At 46.7% G+C, this 17617-nt stretch overlaps 1 protein-coding gene and 1 non-coding gene across 6 annotated transcripts in view; one reads left to right on the top strand and one right to left on the bottom strand.

Annotated features, from left to right (window-relative positions):
- ARHGAP8 (Rho GTPase activating protein 8) overlaps nt 1-17617 on the top strand; it is a 91628-nt gene that overhangs the window by 55903 nt on the left and 18108 nt on the right. For all 5 annotated transcript variants that reach the window (XM_037845038.1, XM_037845039.1, XM_037845040.1 and 2 more), the window contains exon 9: nt 16401-16474. In XM_037845038.1, the coding sequence (XP_037700966.1) occupies nt 16401-16474 (74 nt within the window). The remainder of the gene's footprint in view (nt 1-16400; nt 16475-17617) is intronic.
- On the bottom strand, nt 16939-17041 carry LOC119543593. Its single transcript, XR_005218658.1, has one exon. It is a non-coding gene; the product is annotated as a U6 spliceosomal RNA (small nuclear RNA).

The raw sequence follows: 17617 nt of genomic DNA, 5'->3' as shown, positions 1-17617 counted from the left end.
TGTGTCCTTGGTTAAAAACCATGCTTCCGTTATTACTTTATAAATATTACTCATTGTGGGACAGAGCCATAGAATACTCTGATGACATTTCATTCCTTATACACTTTTCCACTTTTCTTTTTTTCACTCTCTGCATTGTCTTTCTTCATCGTATTATCTTTTTTTGTTTGTTTTCTTTAACCTTCCATCATATTAAGCATGAGGTGAGTCTTCTTTCTCCTTCCTTCCTGGAGCCCTGGGTCTGAGGCTCTGCACAGGGCTGGTTGCTCTCAGGCTCCCGCATGGTTCAACCCTTGGGACTTCTTAACTTTTTCTCTCTTGAGTTCAGTTCATGCTTCCTAAATCCCTTGTTTTTCTCTTTCTTGGTTTACTTCCCAGTTTTTGCTGGAATACATTCTCAAGTACGATGCTAAGGAAGGAAACAAGAGAAGTAAATGTTCCAGGCCATTGCATAATGGGATATAGCTTTTTTCCATCTCACACTGGATTCTTTAGCTCAGGATTTTGGAGACATTTCTTCTCTGAGTTTGGCAAACAGTGTTGCTCTGACAGATAGAGTCACTTTCCTAATTCTCTTTTCTTTTGTTGACCTTTTTATTCCTCCTCCCTGTAACTTTTAGGATCATCTCTTTATTCCTGAAGTAATAATATTTCATGCTGATACACCCAGCAGGAGGCTTTTTAAAATGCACCGTGTAAGATGCCTGGGGTTGGGGAAATGGGGTTCAATCTGGAGACCGTCTTACGCTATGGAAAATTTTCCTTTATTATTTCTTTGAGCATTTCCCCCTCTGCACTTTCTCTGTTATTTCTGGAGTTCTTTTTAGTCAAATTTCTAAACCTCTAAACTGATTCCATAGGGCTGAGGAGGGGATGGGCAGAGGGTGCCCGTTCAGGGTGATTGCACAAACCCTCCGAGGTTTCTGCCCCGTCTCCTCCTCACCCTACAACACATTTGGTTCTGTTGAGTTCTGGCCTCTCCAGGGTTTTTCGGGGGAAAAGTGTCTCCCTTCTCACCATTTCCTCCCGAGAGTCCTCTAGGCTAGGGCAGTCCTCTGCCTCTTCTCTCTCCACCCTCTTTGTTTTCCAGAATCTTGTGGAAATTCTAGGTTCCCTTTGTCACTGTGGGTCTAAATATGGTTTGTCCTCTCATGCTGTTTTATAGCCTCTTCTGATCGGTTGCTGGTTACAACCATGGTTGTAAATAACTGGGTGTGTCAGTGCTTCATCGTGGTGAAAACAATAGCTACCATTTTCGAGAACTTTGGTGTCGGTTCCTGAACTCGGGGTTTTGTAGCTTTACACTTTCCCAGCATTGTAAATTAATCCCTTATCTGGATTCTTGGGGAGCCACCAAAGGTTCCCTTCCCCGGTTGGCCGGCTGGACCCCATGCCCTTTCCCCTGTTTGTCCTTGGGCCAGGCTCAGAGACCCCCCAGGAAAGCCCATTTTGGTCTCACAGGTGGGAGTTGACCAGATGGCCCTGGAGAAGCCCACCCGGCTTCCCACTGAGGCTGTCTGGGTGATGGCGTGGAAGACGGCTTTCAGGAAGCAGCTAACAGTGTGGGAGTGTCCACGATGTGCCCAGCACTGGGATAAGTGGTACCTGGTTGGCACACTCTCAGACCCCCCTCGAGGGGGTGATAGCAACCCCATTTACCGGTGAGGCACAGTGAGGTTGAGTAGCTGATCCCAGGCCCCATGGGATGTCGTGGGGCAAGACTGAAAGCCAAGCAGTCCAACCCTGAGCCCGTGCCTCCTAGACACGGGGAGCACAAGGCTTTGGAGGGGCCCACCTGCAAGTGCAGGTTTCCACCGGGTGACTGGTTCAGAGAAGTCTCAAAGGGACACCAAGGAGGGAGCTCTGGACTGAGGATGCTGAGGCCTCGGGTCTTATCCCAGCCGCCAGCTTCCTGCAGCCTTGTCATGACCTTTCAGCCAACGCGGCACCCTACTGTGTGCTGGTCTCTGTGCTTGGGGCTGGGGACGGGACTCGAGTGAGGCCAGCTGGGTCCCAGGGTGTGCAAGTGACCAGAGGCTCCCTGCTGTTCACCTGGCGCCGTGCACAGTGCACTCTCCAGAGTGTTTTTGCATGACAGATGGATGAGGATGGGCAGGTCACTGGATACGGAGAAGGCGTCCACCCTGCCTCGCGGGCTGGCCGAGAGGCTCGGAAGCAACTTGAGCCACCCAGTAGCTGTCCTGGCCCTTGAGCTGGTCACGGCTCAGTGCCTGCTACAGATCTGCCACCACCATCACCATGCTGTCACGGGGCAGGGGACGGGGCGTGCAAGAGAGGAGACCCAAGAGGGCTTCCCCTTCCTGGGGGAGTGCCCAGTGAACCTGAGGAGAGCTGGTGGGTGAGGCTGGCACCGGAGATGGAGCTGAGGAAGGTGTGGGACCTGGCTAAGGAGGCCGGAGTGGACATCTCAGATGTGTCCCAGTTAAAGTTGGGTAGTTGTTCCCCACATTTATTCCTCCAGACCCACGCCATCCAGGAGGAACTTTCTGCAGTGATGGACGTGGTCCGTATCTGCCCCGTCCAATAGCGTAGCCAGTTGCAGTGTGGCTAGTACAGCTGAGGAACAAAATAACTAATTCTTAAAATGTTAATTCATATAAATTAGTAGCTTCCTTTTTGGACATCACAGCTCTAGGTTGTTGGGTTTCACCCCCACTGCCCCCCAACCACACACACAAAGTGAGGTTGACTTCTTAGAAGCCTTTTGTAAGCACTTGGTGAATAAATTAATGAGAGAATACAGTATGTTCAAATATAATGTGACCTCTAAATATTACTGGGGCAAATATTTTACAAAAGTGCTTCTTTTTCCTTTTAAAAAAATCATTAAAAGATACCTGCTGGTGTGACACCCTCACTGGGCCTCACCTCCTCTGATGGTCAGCCCAGGGAGACCGAGCAGGGGACGCACCGGGGGTGGCCGGGACCCCCTCTGGGGGCTGCTGGCGAGAACGTGGCGCTGGAGAAGGATCCCCTGGCCGGGTCCGTGGCACTCATGGCTGCCTCGGCCAGCCGGAAGCCCGTCGTCGATTCCTTAATCTGCTGCCGCGGCCGCGCCTTTTGGATTTTGCCTGTTTTGTTGTTTGGAGCCACTTCCGTCTTCTTATATTCTAACAAAACTTCAAAAATGAAAAGAAGAAAAAGTGAATCGCTCAGGGACTTTTAAAGCCATCTTCTGAGTGAGGGATGGGAGAAACTGCTAGTAATGTGTGCCAGCCACAAGGCTCTGTGACACTGGGGACGCCTGGCCTCGCGTTTTGAGCAGGGGCTTTGCAGAACCTGCAAACGCGGCATTTGAATTCCAGAGCTGTCAGTGGCAGATCGAAGACAGAAATTAGAAATGTCCCTACAAAGTCTTCCTGCTCTACTCTCAGCTTGCTGCAGTTTGTTCCCATTCCAGGGCTGCCTGGAACTGGAAAAATCAATTCATTTCATCTTTAGGGAACGATGAATAACATCGGGCAGCCTTTAAAAAAAATTCTTTGTGTGCTTCTCTGAGAGATAATCCATGAGACTGCCTCTTTAAATTACTATTTGATGCTGTTTCGTTGCAAATGACTACAATAAAATGGCAATAAACGTATTAAATAAAGCACCAAATACATAATTTGTTTGGACTATGAATGAATGAAAGTCATTAAAATTCATAACCGAATCTTATTCACAAATGTTAATTCACTGAGTTAAGTTCAAAAGCACCCAACAGAAAGTGATCACCTGAGAACGAGCTAATTAAGTTAATATATTAAGGGGAAGTCAAAGTGTGCAGTCCCTGAAGAGGGACGACGGGAACTGAGTGTGCATTTAGCTTGAGCCCAGTCTGGGCAGGTGTGGGGTGGTGGAAGGAAAATGGGGCCTGCTTGGGACTGGGGAGGGGGACGGCGGGTGGGGGCTCAGGTGGTCACGTCCCAGCTCTGATGCTTTCCACCTTTAGGAAGTCTGATGTGTGATGACTTCTCACCCCAGTTTCTTTCCCTGTAAACCTGGAGGAGAAACTCTTCCCTGCTCACCCTCCAGGGCCCAAGGGCTTCACAACACCAGTTCTCAAGGCCCAGTGTTGCAGCTGCTCTGGTTCCTGCCGGAGCCCCCTCCTCCAGGAAGCCTTCCCTGATGACTCCCTATGGACTGGGACTGGAGCTGTGTCTGTGGCACTTGTGTGACACCAGCCTCCTGGGGAATCCTTTCCGTGTCTGACTATGCACATGCGTGTGTGCACACACACACACACAGAGGGTGGGCCTCTCAGGGCAGTGCTGGGCTCACCCACCCCTGTGTTCCCACAGCCCAGCACAGAGCAGGCTCCAGGGCTGCAGGGCTGGGCTACAAGGGGCCCAGGACTCCAGCCAGCCAGCCCACCAGGATTGTCTTTTTTTTTTTTTAACATTTACAATTCAGTAGTTTTTATTATAGTCATGAGTCGTGCAACCATTACCACTACTTATTTCCAGAATATTTTCATCACTCCACAAAGAAACCCCATACTTGTTAGCAGTCGCTGTCTATTCTTCTCTCCCCCCAGCCCTGGAACCACTAAACTACTTCATATATTTATAGATTTGCCTGTTCTGGACATTTCATGTACGTGATATCATATAATTTGTGGCCTTTTATGTCTGCCTTCTTTCTCTTAGCAGATATTGCTTCAAGGTTCATCCATGTGGCTGAATAATATTCCATTGTGTGGCTAGACCACATTTGGTTCATCCATTCATCAACGAATAGACATTTGGGTCATTTCCACTCTATGGCTATTATGAATAATGCTGCTGTAAACATTTGTGTACAGGTTTTCGCGTGGACAAGTTTGTCATTTATCTTGAACGGACGCCTAGGAGTGAAATTGCTGGGCCATGTGGTAACACTGTTTTTAACTTCTTGAGGAAGTTGCCAAACTTTTGCGTAGTGTTGTGACCATTTCACAGTCCTACCAGCAGTGGGTGAGGGTCCAATTTCCCCACATCCTCACCAACACTTGTTATTGTCTGTGTTTTTTATTATAACCATCCTAGTGGATGTGAAGTGGTATCTCATTGTGGTTTTGATTTGCATTTCCCTGATGGCTAATGATGTCGAGCATCTTTACATGTGCCTAAGGGCCTTTTGTATATCTTCTTTGCAGAAATGTCTCTTCAGATCGTTTACTGAATATTAAAATTGGGTTATTTTGCTTTTCATTGTTGAGTTGTTATATATTGGCAATATAAGCCCTTTATCAGATGTATGATTTGCATGTATTTTCTCCCGTTCTGTGGGTTGTCTTCACTTTCTTGACAGTGTCCATCAAAGCCTGAACGTTTTTAATTTGATGAAATCCAGCTTATCCATTTTCTCTCTGAGTATGTTTACTTTTGTTGTCATATCTAAGAAAATATTGCCTATTCCAAAGTAATGAAAAGTTTATGCTTGTGCTTTCTTCTAAGAGTTTTATAGCTTTAACTCTTACATTTAGGTCTTTGATTCATTTTGAGTTAGTTTTTGTACATGGTGTGAGGTAGGGGTGCACCTTCATTTTCTTTGGCACGTGGTATGCAGTTTTCCCGGCTCTGTTCATTGAAAAGACTATTCAACCAATGAAGAGGGAAAAGGAAATGAAAATGAAGGCAAGTAGAGGAATTTGGAGGGGAGGGGGAGGGGAAAAATTCTTGAGGACATTGGCGCAGGGTAGGAGGGTTTTGGGTTCAGAGCTGAGGGGAAAGACCCAGACGTGGCTGACGAGCAATGGGTGCACGTGGCCCTGTGCTGAGCCGTTTCCAGGAGCTGATTCACTTACCCTCACAACAATCCTACCGAGCGAGTCCGATTGGCCCCATTTTACAGATTAGGAGACGGAGGCACAGACGGTGCCAGTGGCTTCCCCAAGGCCTCGCAGCTCGGAAGTGGTGGAGCTGGGATTCTAAGCTCAGCATTTGGGCCCTGGATTCTTGCTCCTGACCCCTCCGCCCTGTAGCCTGTGGTAAAGACAAGCTTAGGGGAGCACTGGGGCAGGAGAGGGATGGTGGGGAGACACCTTGGGGGAGGCCGCCCTGGGAGAACCCAGGAGGGCAGGCCACGAGGAATCAGCCTTCAGCCGCAGGAGGGAGGCAAGGAAGAAGGGCTGGAGGAGGATATATTTGGAGGTGAGGTGGTGTGTAGGCAGGAGAGGACAGGAATGGAAGGAGCATAGAATTTGCAAACTCTTGGGAGAAGCGGGTCTCAGCCTCCTCCCCAGCCCTGTCCTCCTTCCCCATCTGGAAGAAATATGGCCTGATGGTGACAGATTCCAAAACTCTCTGGACTGTTTATTAGTGAGCAAGGTTGTTGTGGCTCTTTTGGCTTTTCCTCGTCTCCCGGAGCAGAAGGGCTGGTGAGCCAGGGCCCGCTTTTGCAAGGAAGGAGGCAGTGGGCACCTGACTTTCTATTCTCTTTTCCCTGCATGCTCCGGAGGTACCTGTTCTTGTCTGTCATGCCCCACAGCTGTCCAGCGAGGGTAAGAGCCTGCTGTTTGGCGTTGGCCTCAGGATGGGGGAGCAGCCTCCCTGGGGCTCTGGCTGCCAGCCATGTGCACCGCCTGACTTGTCAGTTCCCTCCACCCTCCGGGACTTTGGGGGACAGGCCTGGCTAGTTATAGGCAGCAGTTTCTTATGCCTCGGTTGCCCCCCACAGAGGGCCAGTTGGGCCAAGGCTGGATCACGGCATTCCTGAACCCCTCCCAGCACCCCCACCTCACACCAAACCCCCAACTCAAAATGCAAGGCTCGGGGTCGGCTCCTTTTGTGGGACAACAAGGACTTAGGAGTCACATTTTGCTTTGAACCCTGTCTCAGCCACCTGAGGCTGTGGGCCCTCCAGCGAGACGACTGGCCTCTCTGAGCCTCAGCTCCACCCTCTGTATGAGTGATGAAGACAGCACGCTAGGCAGAGTGCCCAGCACTGCCGGTCCTTGTCCGGGGCGGTGACTCTGGTAGTTACCGGGCACTGCCTACCCGAATTGGCATCAGGGGCCTCCCGGTATCTTGTGTGGCTGAGACCTTCCCAGGTCGGTGATGTCAGCTGCAGCCACCCGGCTGGTTTCAGAAATTGGAAAGGAATTTGCATTTGGAAGACAAATGGCCCAGCTCCTCGGGTTGAGGAGATCCGGGTGCCCGGTGGAGGCTGCCTCATCAGCACTTCCCATTATGGCTGTAATTTCTGGTGATCAAACCTCCCTCCCCTGTCCCTACTTAAAAAGAAAAGCCAAGATCTCTCCTTATTTGCACATGCCTTGCATGCAAAACCAGGGAGAGCACATGCCCTGAACACTCTAAGCACATCCCAGAGGGAAGGGGGTGTGAGCTGGAGTCACGTGCCCAGAATCCCCGGGCCCTCGGGAGGGTGGACGGAGGGGGGATGGCTGCCCCGACGGAGCAGGATGCCCCCCGCCGAGCAGGCCGTGCTGACCAGTGGGTCGCCCTCTGCCTCCAGGAGTTCTCCTGACAGCCCGGAACTTTAGTTTGAGGTAAGGGTTGGAGCAGCCCATGCGTCCCTGCTGAGGCCTGGGGGCCGGGTGGGGGGCTGGGGTGGCAGGATTCGCCATGGCCGGGGTACCCAGCAGAAAGCACCCTGCGGCTTTTACCCAGGGCCCCTCCAGGGTAATTGTCATCCTCTCCACTGGCTCAGAAGTCCGTGGAGCAAATGGGGGGCGGGGAGGGGAGGAGAAACCCAAATTGTGGGTTTCTCTCTAGGGAGAGTAGCAATTTAAAGCCGGGGATGCCAGCACCGCTTGAATGCACAGCTGGAGGAGCTCCCACTGGCTAGGAGTCAAGCCCCTCTGCTAAGGCAGCAGAAGAGACTCTAAAGATTGGGCCCAGCAGCTGGGCAGCGCCACCACCGTGTCCTGTTAGTCAAAGCAGATCCCAGGAGAATTGGTGGCTTTATTGGTTTCCTGTGGCTGCTGTAACAAAGTACCACAAATTTAGGGGCTTGAAACAGCACTCGTTTGTTCTCTGACAGATCTGGAGGCTGGGAGTCCTCAAATCAAGGGGTCAGCAGGGTGCGTTCCTTCTAGGGGTCTGCGAGAGAATCTCTACCAGTGTCCGGAGGCCTCCTGTGTCCCTTGGCTGTCCTCTTCCTCTGTCTCCAAAGGGCACCAGCCAACCCTGTTCCCATCCTCACGTCTCCTTCTCTGGCTCTGACCCTCCTCCCTCCCTCTTAGGAGGGCCCTTGTGACAACATTGGGTCCACCCGGTTATCTGGGAAAATCTCTCATCTCAAGCTCCCGAACTCACCTGCACCCACAGGGTCCCTTTTGCCATGGGAGGTTAACGTAGTCACAGGCTCTGGGGACTGGGACCTGGACATCACAGGGAAGCCTTAGGCATTACCACAGTGGCCATCTGTGACCTCTACACCATGACCCGGGGAAGTCACAGCCCTGCCAAGCCTCAGTTTCCTCATCTATAAAATGGGCTAATGACAGAACCCCCACCCCACACCCCCAGGGCCGTCCTGAGGGTCAAATGAGCTACTCTTGTGCAGCACTTGGGCAATGCTGGGACAGAGTCCTGTGGTGTTCTGGAGCTGTATGTACCCCAGAAAGGCATGTTCTTAAACTTAATCCATTCCCGTGGGTGTCAACCCATCATAAGTAGGACCTTTTGATGAGGTGACTTCAGTTCCGGGTGGCCCACCTCCATCAGGAGGGTCTTAACCCTGTGACTGGATTGGGCATTCAGAGGGGGCAGGGGCGTGAGGGAGGGGACAGGAGGCCTGGGTCAGAAGAGGCTGTGAAGGGGAAAGGCTGGTGTCCGTTTCCCTGGAGTGTCTTGAAGTCCATGTTGTCACACGTCCCAGAACTTCATTCCCTTTTTGGCCGAACAATATTCCACTGTACATATAGACCACATTTTGTTTGCTCATCTGTCGATGGACACTTGAGTGGCTTCCATCTATTGGTAATTGTGAGGAATGTTGCTATGAACATCGGTGTCCAAATATCTGTTCGAGTCTCTGCTTTGATTTCTCTGGGGTAAATACCTGGAAGTGGGATGGCCAGGCCATGTGGTGGTTCTATACTGAGCCTTCCGAGGGACCACCAAACTGTCTCCCACAGCAGTGGCGCCATTTTACATCCTCACCAGCATGAATGAACGTTCCTATGTCTCCATGTCACTTCCAAAACTTGTTACTTTCCTTTTTTTTTTTTAATAGTAGCCATTCTAGTGAGTGTGAAATGGTATCTCATTTCCAAATATTTTCTCCCATTCTGTTCATTGTCTTTTCACTTTCATGATGAAGTCTTTTGATGCACAAAACTTTTTAATTTTGATGAAGTCCCATTTATCTGTTTCTTTTCTTTTGTTAGCTTTTGGTATAAAGTCTAAGAAACCGTTGCCTAATGCAAGGTCCTGAAGATGCGTCCTGATGTTTTCTTCTAGAAGTTCTGTAGTTTTGGTTCTTAAATTTAGGTCTTTGATCCAGTTTGAGTAATTTTTGTACATGCTGTGAGGCATGAGTCCACCTACATCAGTCTGTATATGGAGATCCTATTTTCCCAGCACCATTTGTTGAAGAGACTATTCTTTCCCCATTTGTTCTAGTTTGCTAATGCTGCAGAATGCAAAACACCAGAGATGGACTGGCTTTTATAAAAAGGGGGTTTATTTGGCTATACAGTTACAGTCTTAAGGCCATAAAGTGTCCAAGGTAACACATCAGTAATCAAGTACCTTCACTGGAGGATGGCAAATGGTGTCCGGAAAACCTCTGTTAGCTGGGAAGGCACGTGGTTGGCGTCTGCTCCAAAGTCCTGGTTTCAGAATGGCTTTCTCCCAGGACATTCCTCTCTAGCAAGCTTGCTCTTCTTCAAAACATCACTCACAGCTGCACTCCGTTCAGTCTCTTTGAGTCAGCATGTTTTATACAGCTCCACTGATCAAGGCCCACCCTGAATGGGTGGGGTCACACCTCCATGGGAGTATCCCACCAAAGTCACCACCCACAGCTGGGTGGGGCACATTCCAAGCAAATCTAACCAGCACCAAAACGTCTGTCCCACAAGACCACAAAAATAATGGCATTTGGGGGACACAATACATTCAAACTGGCACACCATTGAATGGATTTTGCACCCATATGAAAAATCAATTGGCCTTAGATGTGAGGGTTTATTTTTGAACCCTCAATTCAATTCCATTGGTCTATCTGTCTGTCCTTGCGTCACTACCATACTTTCTTTTTTTTTTAATTCAGTTTTATTGAGGTATATTCACATACCATACAATCATCTATGGTGTACAATCAGCTGTTCTCAGTGCCATCATATAGTTGTGCATTCATCACCACAACCAATTTTTTAAGATTTTCGTTACACCAAAAAGAAAAAAATAAGAATAAAAAATAAAAGTAAAAAAGAACACCCAAATCGTCCATCCCCCCCATCCCACACTATTTTTCATTTAGTTTTTATTACCATGCTCTTTTGATTACTGTGCCTTTGAAATAAGTTTTAAAACAGAAATGTGAGTCCTCCAACTTCATTCTTTTTCAAGATGGTTTTGACTATTTGGGGCCCCTTACCCTTCCATATAAGTTAAATTTGATGATTAGCTTTTCCATTTCTGCAAAGAAGGTTGTTAGAGTTTTGATTGGATTATATTGAATCTGTAAATCACTTTGGGTAGAGCTGACATCTTGACAATATTTAATCTTCCATTCCATGAGCATGAGATGTCCTTCCATTTATTTAGGTCATCTTTGATTTCTTTGAGCAGTGTTCTCTAGTTTTCCATGTATAAGTCCATTACATCCTCGGTTAAAATTTATTGCTAGATATTTGATTCTTTTAGTTGCTGTTGTAAATGGTTTTTTTTTTTCATAATTTCTTCTTCAGATTGTTCATTGTTTGTGTATAAAATCACTACTGATATTCTTGTGTTGATCTTGTACCCTGCCACTTTGCTGAATTTGTTTATTAGCTCTAGTAGCTTTGTTGTAGATTTTCAGGTATTTTCTGTATATAGGATTATGTCATCTGCAAATAAGGAAAGTTTTACTTCCTTTCCAGTTTTATTTCTTTTTCTTGCCTAATTGCTCTGGCTAGAACGTCCAGCACAGTGTTGAAAAACAATGGTGACAGCAGACATCTGTGTCCTTTTCCTGATCTTACAGGGAAAGCTTTCAGTCTTTTACCATTAAGTGTGTTGTTAGTTGTGGGGTTTTCATATATGCCCTTTATCATGTTGACAAAATTTCATTCTATTCCTAGTGTTCTAAGTTTTCTTTTTTAATCAAGAAAGAGTACTGGATTTTGTTAAATGTCTTTTCTCTATCAATTGAGATGATCGTGTGGCTTTTGTCCTTTGTTCTGTTAATGTGGTATGTTACATTATGGATTTTCTTATGCTGAGGCACCCTGGCATGCTTGGGATAAATCCCACTTGCCACGGTGTATGATTCTTTTAATGTGCTGCTGGATTCGATTTGCTTGTGTTTTGTTGAGGAGATAAGGCCAGACATGGGTCCTGTGTGTACTTGGGGTAAATTCCTGGGTGTGGAATTACAGAAGCGTAACACGTGGCCATTTTTAAGGTTTTTGCTCTGCATTGTGGATTTTGTCATGGAGTTTGAAGCCAGGGATCACGGCCACACCTCAGCACCAGCCCTTCCTGCCCTGGAACTTAGAGGTTGTGGGAGGAAGGGAGCATTTGTCTCCCCATCAGACCCCCCATCACCTCTTAGAGAACACCCCATCCTGTACTCAGCACGCTTCCCCGTCAGGATCCCCCGACTCACCCCTGACATGGCCTCCCCCCAGGGTGGGTAGGGAGCATCCCTGCCACCCACCAAACCTCCTGGGATGCTGGTCAACGTGTGATGTAAAGACAGATGGCTCATTCACTGCAGATGAGGGAGGCAGGGACCTGAGCTGGCTTCTTCAGGGACCCCTGGGGGTACAGAGAACCTGGGAGCTTGGGCCCAACATCAGGAGGCTCCGTCGTGGCACAAGAGAAAAGAAGCAGTGTAGGGTTGGGTTTTCTTTCAGTCAATGTTCTACGTCAGGGTTAGCTTCAGCAAGGTCAGGGATCAAATACAGTCCTTTGAACCCTAGAGAAAATGTTTTTCTTTGTTTCTTTTTACTCCAAGCCACCTAGCGTTCCATTAAAACAAAAATGTATGCCTTGGGCTACATTTTCATCTGGGTGGTAGGTTACCTTGCTAATGGTGACACAGGTCTTTAAGAGTCATGGAGAGGGCGCTGGATGAGGGGTTAAGAGGCTGCCCTTGGCTGGCGATGGGGCATGGACAGATCTTCTCTCTCTCTGGGCCCCTTTTCCTTATCCATGAAACAGGGATAATAAAACCCTCCTTACCTACTGAGTGAAGTGTTGTCAGAATCAAATGAGACAATGCATTAAAAGTGCTTAGCAAGGAGTAACATTGGGCATGTATATAGTAGGTGACTGATTTTCCAAAAGAGATGGGAATCCCTGAACTCAGAGCTGCTCTCAGGGAACCACGGGAAGAGGCTGAGGTTCACGCTGGGGTTGAAGAATTAAAGGGGCAGCTGTATTTGTCCCCTTCCATCCTCCATCTCCGTGGATCCCACTTAGTGAGGGGGCAAAGACCCAGGGAAGGTAGGGGAGCTCCAGGGTCAGTGGCCAGACTATGTGGCCACCCTTCTGCCTCCAGAAACCTTTTACCAGTACACTGGTGACTTCTGCTTCTTGCCCTCCTGAAGTAATAAGGACCAGATTCTCCATCCTGCCTTAAACTAGAGAAACACTCAAGATGCAGAAAACCATGGTTTCTAGACATTGGTAGTGTTCAGAGTTCTGGGAGGCCAGTATGGCCAACATTTGTGGGGTAGAGTGCCAGAGAGGAGGGAATTGAACAAAAAGAGAGCTCTGGATACCTTTAAGTCTTTGGCTGACTACTGATCTCTTTATCCTGTTTATATGTGATAGGAAATTACCCAAGGCCATCAAAGAACCACTGGGAAGTAATACACAGAAAATTATCAGTGTTCACACAGATCTGGGAAGAGTAAGTGTCACCCAAGCCAGAGTGGAAAGACTTTCCTCAGGTATCACCTCGGGACTGTGGTTAAACTAGCCCTTGGCTAAAGGCTGCTCTGGACCCTTCCTGACAAAAGTAAAAGCACTCCTTGAAAGGATCTACCTACTTCCGAATAACTTAATTCAAGACAGAATAAAGTTAATCCCCATTTAAAGGAATGCAACAAAATCTAGTGACCAACAATATAAAATTCCCAATAAAAATTTCCAGGCATGCACAGAAGCAGGTAAACATGATCCACAACCAGGAGAAAAGTCAATCAGTAGGAAGTGACCCAGAAATGATGGCTATGATGGGATAAAGCAAAGAAGGACACTGAAACAGATACTACACATACAGCTCCATATGCTCAAAAAGGTAGAAGGCAGAAAGTAGAGCATTATGAGATATTTTTAAAAGAGACCAAATGAAGTTTCTAGGGACAAAAAATATAATTTATAAGATGAAAAATACATTGAACAGGATGAACAGCAGATTATGCATTGCAGAAGAATAAAACCAGAGAACTTTAAGGCATAGTTATAAAAATTATCCAAAAATGAAGCACAAAGAGAAAAAAGCCTAACCTGTGTACAATATGAAACTGTCTAACATATGTATAATTGGAATCCTAGATAAAAGGGGAAGAAGGACGAAAAATATTTGAAGAAATATGGCCGAAAAGTTTCCAATTTTGATGAAAGCTATAAACCCACAGATCTAAGAACCCAATCAACCACAAACAAAAGGAACATATAGAAAACTACACTGAAGCAAATTATAATCAAATTGCTTAAAACCAGTGGCCAAAAAAAAGAAAAGAAAAGAAAAGCAGCCAGTGGGAAAAAACACCATACATATAGAAGAACAAAGATAAAAGTGATTTCTCATTGAAAAATATGCAAGCCAGATAATCATGGAGCAACATCTCTTTTAAGTACTGGAAAAAAAAATATATCGTCAACCTAAAATTATATTCCCAGCAAAAATCTTTGCAAAAGGAATGTAAAGTAAAAACCTTTTTCAGATAAAGAAAAGATGAGAGACTTTGTCACCAATACACCTACACTATAAGAAATATTAAGGGCATTTCTTCAAACATAGGAAAACAATGCCAGGTGGAAATTTGGAATGAAGGGTACTGGAGATGATAAACATGTGAGTTAATATGATCTACATTTATTTTCTTATTTTAAGAAAACCTTTGAAAGTTAAAAGACTTTTTATACAGAAAATAATACCAAATAGTATGCAGTTTATGTTGAAGTATTGTACAATATATGAAGATAACAGAAACCAAGCAGAGGTGGGGGAGTGAATGTATACCGTTGTGAGGTTCTTGCACTTTAAGTGTAAGTGAGGTCCTCAAAAGTACACTACCAGTAAAATGGTATGTTATTTGAAAGTAGACCTTATTAAGTTAAATATGTGTATTGTAAAACCTAGGGCCATCACTACAAATAAAACAAATAAAGAGGTATGTCTAATATGCCAATAGGGGATAAAATTGAATCCTAAAAAATAGTCAGTTAACCACCAAAAAAAGTTAAGAGGAAAAGGAACAAAGAACAAATATCAATATGTTATACTTAATCCTGATAATATTGATAAGTTGAGTAAATGTAAATGGTCTAAATATTCCAATTAAATGGCAAAGAATCTCAGACTGGATTAAAAAAGGAAGATCCAACTGAAGCTTAAAATATGAAAAGATAAGACGTTACAATGTAAAAGTATAAAAGGATTGAAAAAGATACAGTATGCTGCCACCAATAAAAATGAAGCTAGAGTGGCTATATTAATACCAAAGTAGAATTCAGAGAAAGGAATAAACCCAGGGATAATGATAAAGAAGACATGCTATCCTGAACGTTTATGCCCTTAATAACAGAGCTCTAAAATACATAAAGCAAAAATTGATAGAACTGAAAAGAGAAATTGACAAACACAATTCTAATGGGAGACTTCATACCCTTCTCTAACTAAAGTAGAAAGTCAGTGGGCCATGGTCTTAGTTTATTGGGGCTGCTATCACAAACACCACATGGTATTGGCTGAAACAGTGGGAATTTGTTGGCTCACGGGTTCAGAAGCTTAAAGTCCAAAACCAAGGCGCCAGTGAGGCTGGGCTTTTCCCCCAAAGATTCTGGTGTTCTGGGGCTGGCTTGTTGTCAGTCCTTGGGTTCCTTGGCTTTCCTGTCACATGGCGCTGTCTTCTCCTTTCTCTTCCAGGTTCCCACTGATGGCCTGCATCTGACTCCTCCCTGTGGCTTGCTCTTTCTAAGACCCCCAGTTATCTGCACTCAGGCCAAGCTGTTGCATTCACCACACCTTAACTAAAAATAGCATCTTCCAAAGCTTCCATTTACAGTGGGTTCACACCCACATGGGTGTGGATTAAGATTAAGAACATGTCTAAATTGGAGTATGATTCAGCCTAGCACCGCTGCAGAAAGCTCTATCAACCAGTCTAACCTAACTGGCATTGCACCCACTCCACCCAGAGCGGCAGAGTGCACATTCTTTGTAGCTAGAAAGTGAAAGAGCAGGATTCAAACCGGTTCTGCCCAACTCCAGAGCTATTCTCTGGATTTTTCAATCCAGTACAGTTTCTCACATTTGCTGCCTCAAATAAGGAAACGAAAAAGGAAAAATATTAAATGAGAACCTGATAAGGTGTGGGGACAGTAGAATGGCTCACGGCAGATGACTGGCTTCAGCACCTGCCTGATACGTGGGATGGGATGTGTGTGTGTGTGCATGTGTGTAGCTGGGTATGTGCACATGTGTGCAGGTGGGGCATTCCCTTGTATTTGTACATGCATTTAAAAGTTTCTTTACGTGACTCTCTGTACAAATGAGCTCAAATAAGAGATGGTAAACAGCCTGTCTGAGAGAACCTACTGGGTTATCATCAAGCATGTTTTTAACTGAATCAGGATCCAGTCCATTTCTCTTCATTCTCCCTCAGGGCCAGCCTTTTCATGCCTCCTGGCCTTCCCCTGTGCATGCCCCTCTGTTTGGAATACCCTTCCCTCTTTTGTTCTCTGGCAGGCTCCTATTCATTCTTCAAAACCCAGTTCACAGGTTCCCTCCTGTGATGCTCTCCCTGACCCCCAGGTCTCTGCTGTATCTCGTACGTCCCTCTGCTGGAGTTCTCAGAAGACTGCACTATCATTTTTATTATTTCTTCCTCTTTTGGCCATTAACTTCCTGAGGGTCAGGCTACTTCCCTCTCTCTCTCTCTCCCTAGTTGGCTTTTCTGTGCTCTGTTTTCACAGGGTGTGGAGAATACCAGAGCCTCGCTGCTTATTGTGCTTATCCATTGCACCCAGGTAAAAACCGTTGCTTCTTTTCTCTTCCCTCAGCCTCAAAGACAAAAATAAAGGCGAACTCATCCCCCCTGTGCTGAGGTTCACAGTGACGTACTTGAGAGAGAAAGGTGAGAGGGTGCTGGCTTGGGCCTGGGCCGCAAGGCCTGCTCGCTGGGAAGTCTGTCTTGGGCCCTGAGTGCCCAGAGGCCAGGGAATGGGGTGAGCTGGAGCCCGTCCTGGGGGAGGAGGGAGAACCAGGATGGGTGGAGCTCGAGCGCAGTGGCTCAGGAGGCAGACCCTCCACTCGGACAGCCTGGGTTTGAACCTGGCCCTACTGTGTACCCGCTGTGTGACCTTGTGCAAGTTACTTGCCTTCTCTGGGCCTCCATTTCCAATAATGTTAATAGTAACTGCCTCACAGGGTTGTTGTATAACCTAAATTTAATAATGAATGCAAAACACTTCCGACAGTACTGGTCCATAGGAAGCCCCTCCAAAAACAGTAGCTTTGGTTTTTTTGTTTGTTTTGTTTCTTTTAAATATATATGTATATAATTATCAGCAAAATTGTAGGTTTACAGAAAAATCATGCAAAAATTTGGAACACTTTACGAATTTGCATGTCATCCTTGCACAGGAGCCATGCTGATCTTTTCTGGATTGTTCCAATTTTAGTATATTTGTCGCCATAGCAAGCATGGTAGTTTTGTTTTCATTTGACACAATAAACTATCATTCACGGATGCCATCATCAGTGGGGTGGGTGAGGTCAGTGACGAGAGGGGCTTGAGGCTCCTCCAAGCTCCTGAGGGTAGGCTGGGACCCAGGGAAGGCCTGGGGGAGCCACTTCTAGCCCAATGGGAGGAAGAACTTCTCCTGGTGGAACTGGCTGCCCCAGGTGGGGGAGCACCCACCCTAGACGTCCAGGGCTGGGAGGTGGCTGACAGGGACGCTGCAGAGTGATGTGGGAACCCCACTGCTGTCCCTGGTGGTCGGCCACCTGCAAGCCCCGGGAGTTGCTGTGCATCCATGAACAGTCTGCGGGACAGAGGCCTCTCTGGCCGGAGCTGCAGCGTTGACCGGACGTTGCTCCTGTGTCTCTTGCTCTGTTGTGCAAGAACAGGTAGAGGATGGGGAGAAAATTAGTGCACAATGACTCTATGCAGAAACCATGAAAGGGAATCTCTCCCTCTTTAATGTATCATTTATTTAGTAAAAGAAAAAGCCCCACAGTATACACTTGTTGGATGAGTACGTGAATCAAACATCCA

Source organism: Choloepus didactylus, chromosome 8, assembly GCF_015220235.1.
Source record: "Choloepus didactylus isolate mChoDid1 chromosome 8, mChoDid1.pri, whole genome shotgun sequence".
NCBI lineage: Eukaryota > Metazoa > Chordata > Mammalia > Pilosa > Megalonychidae > Choloepus > Choloepus didactylus.
The sequence above is the reverse complement of the archived record's forward strand: the minus strand, read 5'-3'. Positions and strand labels throughout refer to the sequence as shown.